The sequence below is a fragment of the Nerophis ophidion genome, linkage group LG11 (assembly GCF_033978795.1).
Source record: "Nerophis ophidion isolate RoL-2023_Sa linkage group LG11, RoL_Noph_v1.0, whole genome shotgun sequence".
Taxonomy (NCBI): Eukaryota; Metazoa; Chordata; class Actinopteri; order Syngnathiformes; family Syngnathidae; genus Nerophis; species Nerophis ophidion.
In genome coordinates, this window is record NC_084621.1 from 38,581,378 (window position 1) to 38,597,469 (window position 16,092).

General features: G+C 37.1%; 1 protein-coding gene across 5 annotated transcripts; it reads right to left on the reverse strand.

Moving 5' to 3' along the window:
• Positions 1 to 35: 35 nt before the first annotated feature.
• Positions 36 to 15,057, reverse strand: ubxn11 (UBX domain protein 11). Of its 5 annotated transcripts, none has more exons than XM_061915868.1 (14): positions 14,924 to 15,057; positions 13,267 to 13,307; positions 13,108 to 13,185; positions 4,133 to 4,233; positions 4,008 to 4,059; positions 3,865 to 3,941; positions 3,718 to 3,799; positions 3,434 to 3,651; positions 1,781 to 1,858; positions 1,603 to 1,705; positions 1,416 to 1,522; positions 1,267 to 1,340; positions 351 to 500; positions 36 to 278 (listed from the first exon to the last, which is right to left on the reverse strand). In XM_061915868.1, the coding sequence occupies exons 1-14, from the start codon at positions 14,995 to 14,997 to the stop codon at positions 125 to 127; spliced, it is 1,389 nt and encodes a 462-aa protein (XP_061771852.1). In that variant the 5' UTR covers positions 14,998 to 15,057; the 3' UTR covers positions 36 to 124. The 5 variants fall into 5 exon arrangements, with proteins under 5 accessions (XP_061771852.1, XP_061771851.1, XP_061771850.1 ...); XM_061915867.1 differs by lacking the exon at positions 14,924 to 15,057 and adding an exon at positions 14,110 to 14,327 and having other exon boundaries at positions 3,880 to 3,941; XM_061915866.1 differs by lacking the exon at positions 14,924 to 15,057 and adding an exon at positions 14,110 to 14,327 and having other exon boundaries at positions 3,868 to 3,941.
• Between the last annotated feature and the right edge of the window lie 1,035 nt (positions 15,058 to 16,092).

Sequence of the window (16,092 nt, forward strand, 5' to 3'; positions counted from 1 at the left end):
AAGGAAAATGTTATCGACAGAGAATAATAACTGTCTTTTACTTTAACCATACCTGAACGGCTGTCTTTTTATTTCATTGACAAACACACATTATTTTTGGGGTACCAAACAGACTCATTAATCATTAGATAAGGCATTTATCTATCATTTGCCCGTTTCCTCGCAGAAGAAGAGTGACATTAGTTGTGAGCCCACAAGACCTAAGTGTTTGGCAGTCGTCAGCGTAGTGACGCTGAGGGTACGCGCTGATAATGTCATAGCCAGCCAGGTCATGACCCCTGTAACGCAACAAATAGAGACAATCACAAGCTGGTAAAATAACAAAGAGTGTGTGAGGATACACATTTCACCTCTGTGAGTCCAGGTGTTGCCGTAGGTGACCCACAGTCTCGTTAAGGCCCATTTTTAGGAGGTACGTGCAATTGCCGTCTTCTGACTTCACCTTGAGCGTGATGATTTTAGGGCCAGAAGAAGGTCTGTCAGAGGTGGGTGTCTTCAGCCTCAAGAAAGTGACAAAATGTATGATAATTACACTTGTAAAATTAATTCATCTGTTTAGAATCACAAATGAGCTTGAGCCTATCCCAGCCTACTTTGAGTGAGAAACGGGGTACACCCTTGACTTTACTCATGAGTCACAACCATACACTTACATCTGCGCATTTAGAGCGGGGATGTCAAACTCATTTTAGATTGGGGGCCACATGGAGAAAAATCTACTCCAAAGTGGGCCGGACTGGTAAAATCACGGCATGATAACCTAAAAATACAACTTCAGATCGAACGAGCACATTCTGAAATTGTACAAATCATAATGTTGTTGTTTTTTTACACTTACATGTTGCGGTTAATATATTTGTTGTTATTATTATTTTCTGAATAAATTGTGATAATGTTCATCAGTCTCCTCATTGGTGTTAATTTTCAATCCATCAAGATAAAAAAAATGTATATCAAAATCAAATTACAGTATGTTATTTATGTAGTTTGATCATTTTCCTTGACTGATGTACTAACATCATGTGGTTTGTTTTGTATCTACAAAAATACAACAAATTTCTATTGCGACATCCAATGGACACATTTAGAACAGCTGTTTCTTTCATTCAAAACTTTTAGGTAAATTCTTATACTTAGCAAACTCATCCCGCGGGTCGTATAAAACCTGTTCGCGGGCCTGATCCGGCCCTCAGGGCGTACGTTTGACACCCCTGATTTAGAGAGTGTATATGTACAGTATATAATATTTTATAACCTGATGAATACCTGTCCTTGTTTGCTTGCACTGCTGGTGTATCCACGAGGATCACTGAGTTGCTGTTGCAGATGTTAGATGAACCCTACAAGAAATATTACATTCTGTATGATCAGCACAATTACTGACAGTAATGACCAGACTGAAAAGCAAATATTACTTGTAAGATTCTGCACACCGAGTCCCTGACGTCAACCACTCGACCCGCCTTTACCACAAATGTGGGTAGCCTTTTCAGGAACTGGTTTGTGCCTAATGCCTTCATACCTGTGAGACAATAAGACATACGCTTGCTCATAATTTCAAAATCTTTCATTTTTTTAAAGAGTGCACATTATAGAACAAACCCCAAGATGATGCCTCTTTTTTCTCGCATACAGTCTGTCCTTTGCCAGGAAATGTCTCCCATGGGCGAATGGGGACAAACTCCTCGTCTCGTCTGTCATGGACCTTATGAAAGAAAAGGTAAAGAAGGTGAACAATGATGTGTTAGCATGAAGTGTGGCCGAAGGATGGGTGTACTACCTCAAAAGGCACACCATCTGGATATCTGCTTTGAAGCTCAGATGGAAAATAGCCCTCCATCAAATCCTGCATACATTGCTGGAAAGACAACCAAAAAAACAAAAAAGTGCTTTTGCAACATTTTCATTTTCAGATGTTAAACATCCTTGAAAATAATTATCTTTTAGCCCACTTCATGTCAGGTGATTTGATGGGAAGACTTGGAAATTGTTAAGTTTATAATGCAAGATATAAGCGGCTATTCGCAAACTTCACATGCATGAATGCCTAGAGGGCGCTAACTTTCCAAAGTGTTGTAAGCATTCTCTTCCGGCTTTGAGCACATAATAAACTACATCCTTTGCAACACACAAACATGCATTGGCTTTGTTTGTTGTCAGATAATAATAATGGTTTTGGCAAAGTTTAGCTACTAACGTATTCAGGATCAAATGGTACAAAATTCAATAAATACATTCTCAAATAATTGCTTAATGTGTCATTAAATACTCATAATTAGAATTAGATACATGAAAGTGCAGTTTAAAAAGGGCCCCGAAAGGGAATAAGCGGTAGAAAATGGATGGATGGATGGATATTTCCATCAATCATATATAGCCCTTATACACAAACGCCACAGAGGGCTTCACAAGCCACAACGACATCCTCAGATTTGAACCCACATTTGAGCAAGATTAAACTCCAAAAGCCCAAAATTGGAAAAAGAAGAAACCTTGGAAAAGGGCTGCAGATGTGTGGACATCTGCCCTGGGTGACCAGTTGCAATGGATGCAGAATGGTTCCAATTATTGAATTGTTACATTTATCATAATGTAAAACTGAATTTGATTATTTTATCATTTATTAGTTATTCATTTGATTAATTATTTCATGATTTTGTGATTTATTTAATTCACAGGTTATTTATTTATTTCATAATTTAATTTGTTTTGTGATTTAGTTTATTATTTCCTGACTTAATGTTCAGTTATTTCTTGATTTAAATAATTATTTCACGATTTAATCAATTATTTGATAACTTGATTATTCATGAAGTTGTGTATCAACACTTCATGGATTTATTTTGTCTTTCAAACTCAGCCGTGAAAGTCAGTGAGACAATCCTAACGCCTCTTGCCTGTGGTACTTTGACCAGAGAAGCAGAAGAGTACTGGTCGATATTTTTGTCTGAAAGTGAGGCATGCATGAGCACTAACCATTGTTCCACCATGCTGCACTTTCTGCACATATTTATTTAGTATGATGCTACTGTACACTTTTTCACAGGGTCTAAAATCTAAATTCTAAAATTAGTGCTGTCGAATGATATATCTTTTAAAATGAATTAATCACTTGATTAACCATGATTAATTACAGTAAATTACTTGCTTGCATAATTTAATCAACCACAATATTTTGACACCGACAGAGTTGTATGTTTTTTATGTTTTACTAAATATACGTAATTAATTTGCTCAGAACTTGGTAAAAGTTTTATCTAAAGTATGTGTCCTGATCAGATAAGGTAAAGTTAAAATTACAATTTCAGTGCGTGATTAATCTTCATATATACATGATGACTGCAATATTTTTTGTGACTCGTTAAATTTGACAGCTCTAAAAAAAACGATTCCAAAGTTGTTATGTTGCTCCGCCAAGATCAGTCTTGAGTACCTGGGTGCTGTCCTCCTGGTAGGAGCGGAAAGGTCCTTCAAACATTACAATGCCATTTTTGTAGAGTCTCAGTTGCACAGGGTCCTTCCGAGCCAACTGTGCCCCCCTGCGTGTGGATTGTATGAATGATTCACCCTCTCCTGCCAGGATATTCAGCTCCTTGATCCTCTTTAGCACCAGGTCAAAATCCAAGTGGAAAGTCCTGGCCCCTGAGTCCCCTGTAAGGAGACTTATTCACCCTGCATGTTTAAGGCAAATGATAGTGACTAGGTTGAGTACCGTACCTGTAAGTGAGCTTGTTTGTACTGCTGCATCACCTTGCTTCTTGTCCCCCACCCAAATCAAACCATAGTCATTGAGGAAGCTCTGTAGGCAGCAAAGTAGTAGTGACTAAATGACACATTGGGAACTATTTGATGGAAACAACTCACCACCATTTCATTTACTTGGTGCTGCAGCTGTTGGGACTTTCTCTTAAAGCTGCAGCAGATTTCAACATCGCCACTTTCTGAATCAAATATCATAAACAAATCTGTTTTCTTCATGCTTCCATAAAGTCCTGAGTGCTGAGTACCTGGCTTTTCGTGAGCCTTCAGTTGCTCCTTCAACAATGAAATTGTGTGTTCCTTCCAAAGAATAAATTAATAGTAACATAAGTAAGACATTTTTGTGGTTCTTTAGGTGAAAGTGAGAGTTCACCTTTTGCACCATCTCTTCTTTCTGGCTTCTAACCTTCCTCTCCAGCCAGGTAATTCGCTGCATCATGGCAGACATCAGCATACCATCGCTTGACGAAGCACCTCAAGTGTAACCGTAGAGTAGTACAAATTAATACACACTCATAATCAAGTTGCTGTGTGATGTGAAAACCATAGGGAAGTTGTAATACAATTTTCACCACTTTTGGTAGTAATGACAATATCAAACAAACAGAAGAAGTCTGGAGTTAAATTCATAGAGAAGTTTCTTTAGCGCAAAAGTTATAACTAAAGGGTTGAAGCGGAATTTTCGATTGCACCTAAATTGTATTGAAGGATTAATTCAGAAACATATTGGTTATTAATTTTGTCTATTTATTTTAGCACAACAGTGGTTGTGCTAAAAGTACAACAAGTTCATTTATTTTCCGTCAGTTATTTATGAGTCCTTACTTTGACAGTATATTTGGTTAGGACTTATTTTTATAATCAGCCTGACCGAAGCCTAAAATTTGTGTGTTAAATTAATGATAATCTTTGTGATTAACACATGGTTTCATATCATTTGACAAGGTTATAAACCGTAAGAAAGTTATATTTAATGATTAAATATGATTATAATGAAGAGTAAAATTACCAATTCAGTGTTTATATTTTGGTGGGTCACTGGCGCCTCTGTTCTGGAGAAGTTGGGCTCTGAGGTCAAAAAGCTTAAGAACCCCTGTCCTAAGTCAAAAGCGGTACTATCTAAGACTCAACTAAAATTCATCCATCCATTTTCTACCGCTTATTCCCCTTTGGGGTCGCGGAGGGCGCTAGTGCCTATCTCAGCTACAATCGGGAGGAAGGCACGGTACACCCTGGACAAGTCGCCACCTCATCGCAGCTCAACTAAAAGGTTCCGGACAACTATGCTTTAAATATCCAAGAAAAATGGGAAGTCTAACCGCTATAATGATGTCAGAAAATGGTATAATATATTTTATTTGTTTCAGACATACTTTTTACTTTTTTTTTTGTCTTGTCCAGCTTGTCAGGCAAATCATATTGTTGATGTAGATGCCCATATTGGCTGTACAAATTTACTTTACAATAGAGAAGTGTAGGATACTTCTCTTGTTGTCTTTTTTGTATTTTATTTAAATAAATTTATTCATAATATCATTTGGTGCAGCCGGGCCGGAGCAGCAGGGGATAGAAAGAGAAAAAAAGGAAGACAGAGGGGGAAATTCTGGGGACAAGACGGAGATAAGACAGAGAGACAAAAATAACAACAGCAAACACAACAATAACAACAATAGAGCAACATCAGCAAATACGATATGTACTAATACGATGGTAAAAGTGATAGCAAAGAAGCAGTTAGTGAAATAAATAATACAGAAATGGAAATGAGCATTATTACACTACAAATAGAGCAATACATATACGAATAGAAATAGTGCCATTGATAATGAATAACACCAAAAGTTTACCTCTATTATCAATAAAACAGTTGTTCAAATGCAACGTTACATATATGTAACGATAACTAGAGATACAAAAGAAAGCAGAAAAATGGAAGGGAAGAAAAAAAAGCCAGCTATATTAACCTTGTAGATTATTATAGTACTAATAGGTTAAGCTTTCTCAGTGTGCCATGTGTTACCCAGTTTACCCTAGGGTAACAACGGTAATTTATGTTTAACGAAACGTGATTATATGAATGAATGTATGTATGTATATTTACTTGTATATGTACAGTATGTCAGTGACGTGCGGTGAACTAAACACCAAGTGAGGCATATATACTTTTTTTTCTTCTTCTTTTTTTTTTTTTTTTTAACTTAAATTCATATGTGCAGCTCTAATCATTGTTGATTTAGGTTGCTCATTAGAGTTACAGGGAAAAAAGGGAGTTATTCGCTTTCATAAAAACGTTATCATAATGATATTATGATATGATAAATGGGTCCAAAAACTATTTGATAAAGTTGTTATTAAATACGTTTTGGTCCCATTTGCTTTTAACAAAATAAATAAAGTATTGTGAGTGTATATTACCTTTCTGTATTTGTATCTGAAGCAGCCATAGCTATCCTCCATGAAAACGTACTTTGTATGATCGCATTCATTTTGTCTTTAAGTCCAGTTTAGAGAAGTATTTCATCTTGGATACAGTATATAACTCTCCATTTTGGCAGAAACATTCATTTAATTCAATTTTATTCCAAGAAATTAAACAATATTTTTGCATCTGACAAAAAACACCCACAAACGTTGGCTTACTCTAATAAAAATGCCATGTTTGTTATAAATATAGTTAAAAAAAAAAGAAAAGAAAAAAATGCTGGCTTCCACAGGAGATACCCGTGTCTGCTAGCTTGAGCGCCCCCACTTCTCAGAGTGTGGCGAGTCAGAGTACTGCTGAGGCATTGAATTGCAAGTTGACAATATATCGCCCCTTACCTTGAGGCAGAGGTACTTGCTGCCTCAAGACCTGCCTTTTCCACAACGCAACAAGCATGCGCCCCCTTGCATGCACACACCCATTACACACAGTGTGTAGCCATGGAGGCACCGCCTGTGTCTGGCTCCCTTCTCATCTGCTGCATTGTTTTGATCAGGAAACATGGAATATTCGCGGCTTTGATCAAAATATACAGGAACCACACCAAAATCACATAGAAAGCATATACCAAAAGAGAAATATTAAAACGTATTTTATTTTACTACTTCGTTTTGGAACATCTCATGGTTAAGCCACCTGGTGGCAGGTGAGGCACTATTTGACAGGGTGGTTGCTGCTTGAAAAATAAAAAATATATATAATAATAATTAAATATGTATAAAAAAATGTATATATATATATATATATATATATATATATATATATATATATATATATATATATATATATATATATATATATATATATATATATAGGGCTTCACGGTGGCAGAGGGGTTAGTGCGTCTGCCTCACAATACGAAGGTCCTGCAGTCCTGGGTTCAAATCCAGGCTGAGGATCTTTCTGTGTGGAGTTTGCATGTCCTCCCCGTGAATGCGTGGGTTCCCTCCGGGTACTCCGGCTTCCTCCCACTTCCAAAGACATGCACCTGGGGATAGGTTGATTGGAAACACTAAATTGGCCCTAGTGTGTGAATGTGAGCGTGAATGTTGTCTGTCTTTCTGTGTTGGCCCTGCGATGAGGTGGCGACTTGTCCAGGGTGTACCCTGCCTTCCGCCCGATTGTAGCTGAGATAGGCGCCAGCGACCCCGAAAGGGAATAAGCGGTAGAAAATGGATGGATATATATATATATATTTATATTTATATATATGTAGGTGTGGGAAAAATCACAAGACTACTTCATCTCTACAGAACTGTTTCATGAGGGGTTCCCTTGCAGCACCAAGCTACCACTATAGACGCGGGGTCAAGACCCAGCAGTCCCCAACCAATACGGGCCCTTGGAAGGGATGGATGGCGGGAACTAGGAGCCAATTTCAGACAATCTCAACGATAGGGATATAAATCTTACAACAACTCACAATTTGATTGTGATTTTTGGGGTGACGATTAGATTCAGAAACAATTCAGGATTGAAACTGATCCTAACAATATATTATTTGGTTAAAAAAAAGAGATAATAAAACATTTTCAAAACAGGTTACAGTTTGCAAAAGCCCCTCTACTGACATACTATGTTTATGCGCAGAGAGAAAGCTTGGAGATGGCCTGAAAAAGTGTTTAATAGAATTGGCTCAAATAAGAACCAAGATTTTTTTGGCCAGCCCTACTTAACCAGTTACATTAAAGAACATCACATAGTTAGATTTGCAGAATGCATTATGCCCGAAAAGAAGAAGGAAGAAGCAGAGTTTATTAATCCTCACCCTTCACCATGTCTACTGATGATTCACTTTTAAATAAGACAAGTGGTTATGCAGTGTTAAGAAAATGTTAACTATATTTAGAAATTAGTTCTGTCAAACATGTATTTAAAAAAAAAACAGTTTCATTTAATCCCATTGGGATTTTTGATTATCGTGATTTTTTTGCAGTAAATTACTTGCCGGCTAACATTGCATAATTTAAAGGAACTTTAAAAAAGATCAACAATATTTTGACACAAAGCAACTTTACTGTCAGAAAATCATAAATGAACCAACATTTTTTAAATGTGTTTATAAATTGTTTCTGAATGCGCGTCATTTATTTGTAACAGTTTTGTTTGTAACAATTTTATCTGAAGAACTTTGTGGGTGTATTGTGTGAAAGAACCAGAGTCTCCTCACTCATATTTGCACTGCTCATTGATCTGATCACTGACATATAACAACCCACGTCGCCAATTAGGTATGGTTAAGGTAAAGGAGCATATACGGTCATAATAAATTGCGTGATTAATCTGAGTTGTTACACAATTCATGCAATATTTTTTGTGAATAATTGCATGAATAAATGCACTAACTCTGACAGCCTCAATTAAAACAGAACAGGTAAAATAATATATCAATAATCAATAGAAAAAAAATTGGGCAGTCATTAAATAGACATGTACACAGGAAATATATTAGGGGTATTTTTTGAGTGATTCCACCAGGTCATAATTTGTAATTTTTTTAAGACAAATATGTGTTAATTTATTACTGATGATCCGTGAATGAAATCCATCAAATTGGCATAATCTACATTATTGTTGTAGAGTTGGTTTTGTTGATTGTTGATGACTTTAAAGCTGCATCAAAACTTTGAGTTGTGTATTTTATTTACTTGTAGTCCAGGTGTGGTATGTGTCTAGTTTTTTGATGTCTGATAACAATTAACAGTACTTCAGTTCCAATGGTCTTTCCTTAAATTGTAATCGTCATTTTACTTGTACCTTGAATTTTCTTTTACTTCCTGGTGCCTTTCGTCAGATGTTCTTTGTTCCTCTCATCTTGCAAAAATGTCACTAGGGCTTCTTTGGATTTTAGTGGACTTTTTACTGGAAATCCAGGTAAATATTTACAGTTGAACCCTTTTAAGTTGATGTCGCTCGCATTGGTCGACATACGTCAACATAAGCAGTTGTTAACATAAGCAGTTGTTAACATAAGCCAAAATTAGGCTTTGTTCACTTGACTTTGGCCGCAGACCAACCAAAATCAAAATGGCTGATAATAAACTAAATTTGCACCTACTGCAGTTTGTTGACATTGTTTTCCTCCCTCTCCCTTTGCAAAATTATTTTTTTTTAGCTGCTAAAGGAATTGACAAAACTACCGGAAATTAATAAAAAAAAAAACTTTGCCTCTTGTATGTCCATGTCGGTTTAAACGGACACTTTTCACAAATAATAACAAGGTGGACTGGGACTTAATGAATAGGTTGAAGTAGATGGGTGTCGACATAAACGGGGTCGACTTAAACAGGTTCCATTGTGATGCAAAGAAAATGTTATTTTACTGGCAACTTGTCCAGGGTGTAACCCGCCTTCCGCCCGTGTTCAGTTGGGATAGGCTCCAGCAACCCCGCAACCCCGTAATGGACAAGCGGAAGGAAATGGATGGATGGATGGATAAACAGATGTCATAAATTATGTAAACAGTTTATACCCCCACCAACAACAAAAAGATGTGTTTATAAATTGTTTCTAATTTGAAACTATTGGAACCGTTGTACATACATATAACTTTTGAAGCATGTTTAAAATAAACTAAAGAATAACCAAATATGAAATGGTAAAAATATTATTAAATACATGAGTAGAAACAGTTCTCAGTATGACATGTGTTTATATTCAAATACAAACTACAGCCAGTGAATTACCAAAACAAAGCCTCTGTGGAAGACGTTAATTACTAAACACTTTTTTGACAGACAGATGACATTTAAATTCCTGCAATACCAATAAAACATTTTTGGTTTGTGAGCGTTTGTGTCAGTGAGGGACAGGAGGACACTGGACAAACTGCTGGCCATAATGGACAATCCTGCCCACCCACTCCACCAGACAATTGAGGGACAGCGGAGCTCATACTCCAACTGGCTCCTTCAGCTTTGTTCCCAAGAGTGCAATTCCATAATTCCTTCATTCCGCACTCCATGCAGCTGTATCACTCGCCATACAACAATAATGATATCTGTCTATTACCTGACCACTTCTATGTTAGCTACCGCTCTTTGTTTATGATGTATATTTTCTGCTGGATTTACTCTCTATTTTATGCTGCAGCTGTTACAGATACTGTAATATTGTACATGTTAACTGGGATATGTTATATATTGTATATATCAATCAAAAATGTAATATAATATACAAACCCCGTTTCCATATGAGTTGGTGTTAGATGTAAATATAAACGGAATACAATGATTTGCAAATCATTTTCAACCCATATTCAGTTGAATATGCTACAAAGACAACATAGTTGATTTTCAAAATGATAAACATTTTTTTTTTGCAAATAATCATTAACTTTAGAATTTGATGCCAGCAACACATAACAAACAAGTTGGGAAAGGTGGCAATAAATACTGATAAAGTTGAGGAATGCTCATCAAACACTTATTTGGAACATCCCACAGGTGTGTAGGCTAATTGGGAACAGGTGGGTGCCATGATTGGGCATAAAAACAGCTTCCCAAAAAATGCTCAGTCTTTCACAAGAAAGGATGGGGCGGGGTACACCCCTTTGTCCACAACTGCGTGAGCAAATGGTCAAAAAATTTAAGAACGTTTCTCAAAGTGCAATTGCAAGAAATTTAGGGATTTCAACATCTATGGTCCATAATATCATCAAATGGTTCAGAGAATCTGGAGAAATCACTCCACGTAAGCGGTATGGCCGGAAACCAACATTGAATGACCGTGACCTTTGATCTCTCAGACTGTATCAAAAACCCACATCAAGCTTGAAAGGATATCACCACATGGGCTCAGGAACACTTCATAAAACCACTGTCACTAAATACAGTTTGTCGCTAAATCTGTAAGTGCAAGTTAAAGCTCTACTATGCAAAGCGAAAGCCATTTATCAACAACATCCAGAAACGCCACCGGCTTCTCTGGGCCCGAGATCATCAAAGATGGACTGATGCAAAGTGGAAAAGTGTTCTGTGGTCTGACGAGTCCACATTTTAAATTGTTTTTGGAAATATTCAACATTGTGTCATCCGAACCATCCAGACTTTTATCGACACAAAATTCAAAAGCCAGCATCTGTGATGGTATGGGGGTGCATTAGTGCCCAAGGCAGGGTAACTTACACATCTGTGAAGGCATCATTAATGCTGAAAGGTACATACAGGTTTTGGAACAACATATGCTGCCATTGAAGCGCCGTCTTTTTCATGGTCGCCCATGCTCTTTTCTGCAGGACAATGCCAAGCCACATTCAGCACGTGTTACAACAACGTGGCTTTGTAAAAAAAGAGTGCGGGTACTTTCCCGGCCCGCCTGCAGTCCAGACCTGTCTCCCATCGAAAATGTGTGGCGCATTATGAAGCGTAAAATACGACAGCGGAGACCCCAGACTGTTGAACGACTGAAGCTCTACATAAAACAAGAATGTGAAAGAATTCCACTTTTAAAGCTTCAACAATTAAATTCCTCAGTTCCCAAACGTTTATTTAGTGTTGTGAAAAGAAAAGGTGATGTAACACAGTGGTGAACATGCCCTTTCCCAACTACTTTGGGACGTGTTGCAGCCATGAAATTCTAAGTTACTTATTATTTGCACACAAAAAAACAAAGTTTATGAGTTTGAACATCAAATATCTTGTCATAGTAGTGCATTTGAATTGAATATGGGTTGAAAAGGATTTGCAAATCATTGTATTCGGTTTATATTTATTTACATCTAACACAATTTCCCAACTCATATGAAAACGGGGTTTCTAATAATATGATATATCAGTATATATTTTATACTCTATATATCCATCCATTTTCTACTGCTTGTCCCTTTTGGGGACGCAGAGGATGCTGGAGCCTATCTCAGCTGCACTCGGGCAGAAGGCCGCCTGAAGGTAAATGTAAATATTACATATGTTATATTTTATATTGCTACTATGGTACATTTTTCGACTACTTTATACCAGTATTATCCTTTGCATCCTTGTAACTGAACTACTGTGTGGAACAATTTCCCTTGTGGATCAATAAAGTTTGTCTAAGACTAAGTTTGGGCCTGAAACTATACATCCATCCATTTTCTATCGCTTGTCCCTTTCGGGGTCACGGGAGGTGCTGGAGCCTATCTCAGCTGCATTCGGGTCAAAGGCAGCGTACACCCTGGACAAGTCGCCACCTCATCGCAGGGCCAACACAGATAGACAGACAACATTAACAATTACATTCACACACTAGGGCCATTTTAGTGTTGCCAAGGTGCATGTCTTTGGAGGTGGGAGGAAACCGGAGTACCTGGAGGGAACCCATGCAGTCACGGGGAGAACATGCAAACTCCACACAGAAAGATCCCGAGTGCAGGATCGAACCCAGGACCTTTGTTTTGTGATGCAGACGCACTAAACCCTCGTCCACCGTGCTGCCAATTTTAGGAAACTGGAATTGTTAACAAATTGTTAACAAAATGCTATTTTTGAAGTGTTTACATCGGTGTTGCCAAGGTGCATGTCTTTGGACGTGGGAGGAAGCCGGTGTAACCGGAGGGGAACCCACTCAGTCACGGGGAGAACATGCAAACTCCACACACTAATTCATTTCTTATGGGATAAAACTCTAAAAGATTCATTAAATTAGGGGGGTGAAAGGGGTCCTTTGGGCCCTTTGACGTATGAGCTTCAGCTGACGATGAAACACAATGAAAGCTATTTGGAACTTTATTGTTTAACATCCAGTATTCTTTCAGCGTACGGTTTTCCAACATATGCGCTGGATAAACCTGCGCTGCATTATAGCTGTCTCATATATTTTGCTGTGTATAAAAACTAAGACCATTACATTCCAAATGCATCTCTTGAATCTGATTGTTTTTTTCTTACCTTTGATTTGTGTTTTTGAACTGGTTGTGTCAACATCACTGGGTTGAGTCGGACTGGCCACAGCAAGACTTGGATTACCTTGAAATGTTGAATAGGAAAAAAAGACTCCATGAATCCGCGGTGCATTTTGTGATTGTGTGTGACCTGCAGCTTAATTACCTGGTGATACAGGCTCCCTGAAAGGCCTTTGATGTTGGCCCCTAGAGGTCAAAGACACTTCAAATAATCAATGTGTCCGACTTGTCACAATAAATAAATGATAAATGGGTTGTACTTGTATAGCGCTTTTCTACCTTCAAGGTACTCAAAGCGCTTTGACACTACTTCCACATTTACCCATTCACACACTGATGGAGGGAGCTCCCATGCAAGGCGCTAACCAGCACCCATCAGGAGCAAGGGTGAAGTGTCTTGCTCAGGACACAACGGACATGACAAGGTTGGAATTGAACCAAGGACCCTCGGGTTGCGCACGGCCATTCTTCCACTGCGCCACGCCGTCCCAATAAAACTCACTGCAGTTAAATTGCAGGTGGGATATTCAACATGAACCTGTTTTTCAAAACACTGTGGAATATGATGTAGACCCGTGTCTGGTGTTCCGTGGGAGATTATGTAATTTTACCTAAACGGGTTAAAAATATTTTTTGCAATCCAGTAATTATAGTCTGAAAATAAAGTGCTGTTGTTGAGTGTCAGTGCCATCTAATGCTCGGCAGGGTAACGGTGTAATACTCTTCCATATCAGTAGGTGGCAGCCGGTAGGTAATTGCTTTGTAGATGTGGGGAACGCCAATGGTTTGTCGTGATCACAATATGCAGACAACAGTGGGAGGCAACATGGAGGTAAAAAAGTATCTAATGCTTAAACCAAAAATAAAAGGAGAGTGCGCCTAGGAAAAGGCATTAAAGCTTAAAGAAGGCTCTGAAGAACAAAACGAACACTGAACTGGCTACAAAGTAAAAAAAAAAACAGAATGCTGGACGACATCAAATACTTACAGCGTGTGGAGCAAAGACGGCGTCAACAATGTACATCCGAACATGACATGACAATCAACAATGTCCCCACAAAAACGTATAGCATCCACACAACTGAAATTAGTCCTGATTGCTAAAACAAAGCAGACCAGAGAATAGCGCTCAAAAGAAGACATGAAACTGCTACAGGAAAACACCAACAAAACGGGAAAAGCTACCAAAATAGGAGCGCAAGACTAACTAACTAACTAACTAACTAACAAGACAAACTAAAACACAGGAAAACAGAAAAAAAACCTCAAAATAAGTCACGGCGTGATGTGACATGTCGGGACAGTACACCGACTTTGAGACAAGAAGAATAGTGATGCTTGGTTGGTTTTGGTTTAAAATCATATCCAACAATTGGGACAACAACTTTTTACTGTCAATATTGGCTGCTGAGTTTCATTTGTTAATGATTTCTGCTGCTGGTGTGCGTCCGGATTTTTTCAACACAAAAAGTGTGCTCTGCTCAAAAAAGGTTGAACCCCCTTTCTGTAGGGTCTATAGATCTTCTCACCTTATACTAAATGTTGTGAAGCGTATTAACATGCAGTTGTTATGTCGTGTTATGATGTAATATTTTCAGATTAGCACTTTACCATAAACCTGTGTGAAATCATTTGCTAAATATACACGATTTAAGAATACTACAGTTACTATGTTTGCTTTTACTGTGATGAAGTAAAAACAATCAGGACAAGTGACCTATTTTCCCGGAAGTCTGTTGGCGCTCAGCATCTACGGATTATAAATATGTTAGCTAGGTTTTCAAGTATTTTTATTTACTCACCGTCTGGTATTTTCACTTTCATATGGGAGTGGAGCGCGTCTAGTTTTCTTTAACATCGATAAAGGCGAACTCATGACGGCACTGTTAGTTTTTTGTTTTTTTTCGATGTTTAGTGTCTGTTACCAACAGCAACACAGAAACCGGAAGTACCAACCTCTCATCTCGCGCTACTAAATATTTTTCATTGGTTAATTTTACAAATCTATTTTTTATACATTTTACAATCATTCATGACTTATTTTCTTAAAGTCAACTACAATAAAGTGGAAAATAATCTCCTGAATTTACACAAAAAAAGCCAACAGCAACAGAACTTCTCCTCGCGCGCCACTACGTAGTTTTTATCTTATCTTATTTTTTCAAATCATTTTTACTATCGATTTTTACATACATTGATATTCATAATTTTTGTTTTTAAAGCCATCAATACAATAAAGTCGAATAAATTAAATATGGTGAAAAACATAAAATAGAACTAGGACGTGTGAACAGTAGAGATGGGCGATAGTGAATATTTTCGGATTAATTCGATACTAAGTAACAACTGTATCTCTATGCTGACCCCGATATAATGTAATAATATCAACGCAACAAAAACATAAAGACAACTTTTTTTAGTGCATGGGTGATCATTCTGTATTAATTGCTTTTTTTGTTCAATTAATTATACATTTATTGCTTATGAGAAAAATGCTTCAAAATAAAATACATTATTAAAATTGCATTATTATTATTGTATTATGAAAGAAAATATATAACATCGACATCTTTACTGTATAGCACTAAGGTGATACCGATACTTTATCATTGAATGATTTTGTGATTTTGCCTTTAATTTGTTGACCATGATTATAATAACTACAAAAAATAGGAAAATAATGTCATCAACTTTACAATTTATTATATATACTACAATATAATGTAAAATGTAACACTATAAACACAAAATGATAATTTTTTATTACACACATTTTTGACAAAAATACATTTATTCGTATAAAATAACAAAAAAAAAGTTTGTAAACAATAGAACAATATATGAATATAATATCAACGCAAAAATGTATTGCTTATAAGAAAAGTGCTTCAAAATAAAATACATGATTAAAATTACATTATTATTTTATTATTATGAAAGAAAACTTCAATCCAATATAGTTAACATTGAC

Bases quoted from the DNA above. Each gene is read 5' to 3' on its own strand.
- ubxn11 (XM_061915864.1), bottom strand. From the start codon at position 14,264: ATGTCTTCTTTTGAGCGCTATTCTCTGGTCTGCTTTGTTTTAGCAATC. The intron at 13,186-13,266 runs GTAATTAAGCTG...CAACATTTCAAG, and splicing joins CAGGGAGCCTGTATCACCAG to GTAATCCAAGTCTTGCTGTG. The intron at 3,652-3,717 runs GTACGGTACTCA...GTCTCCTTACAG, and splicing joins ACAAACAAGCTCACTTACAG to GGGACTCAGGGGCCAGGACT.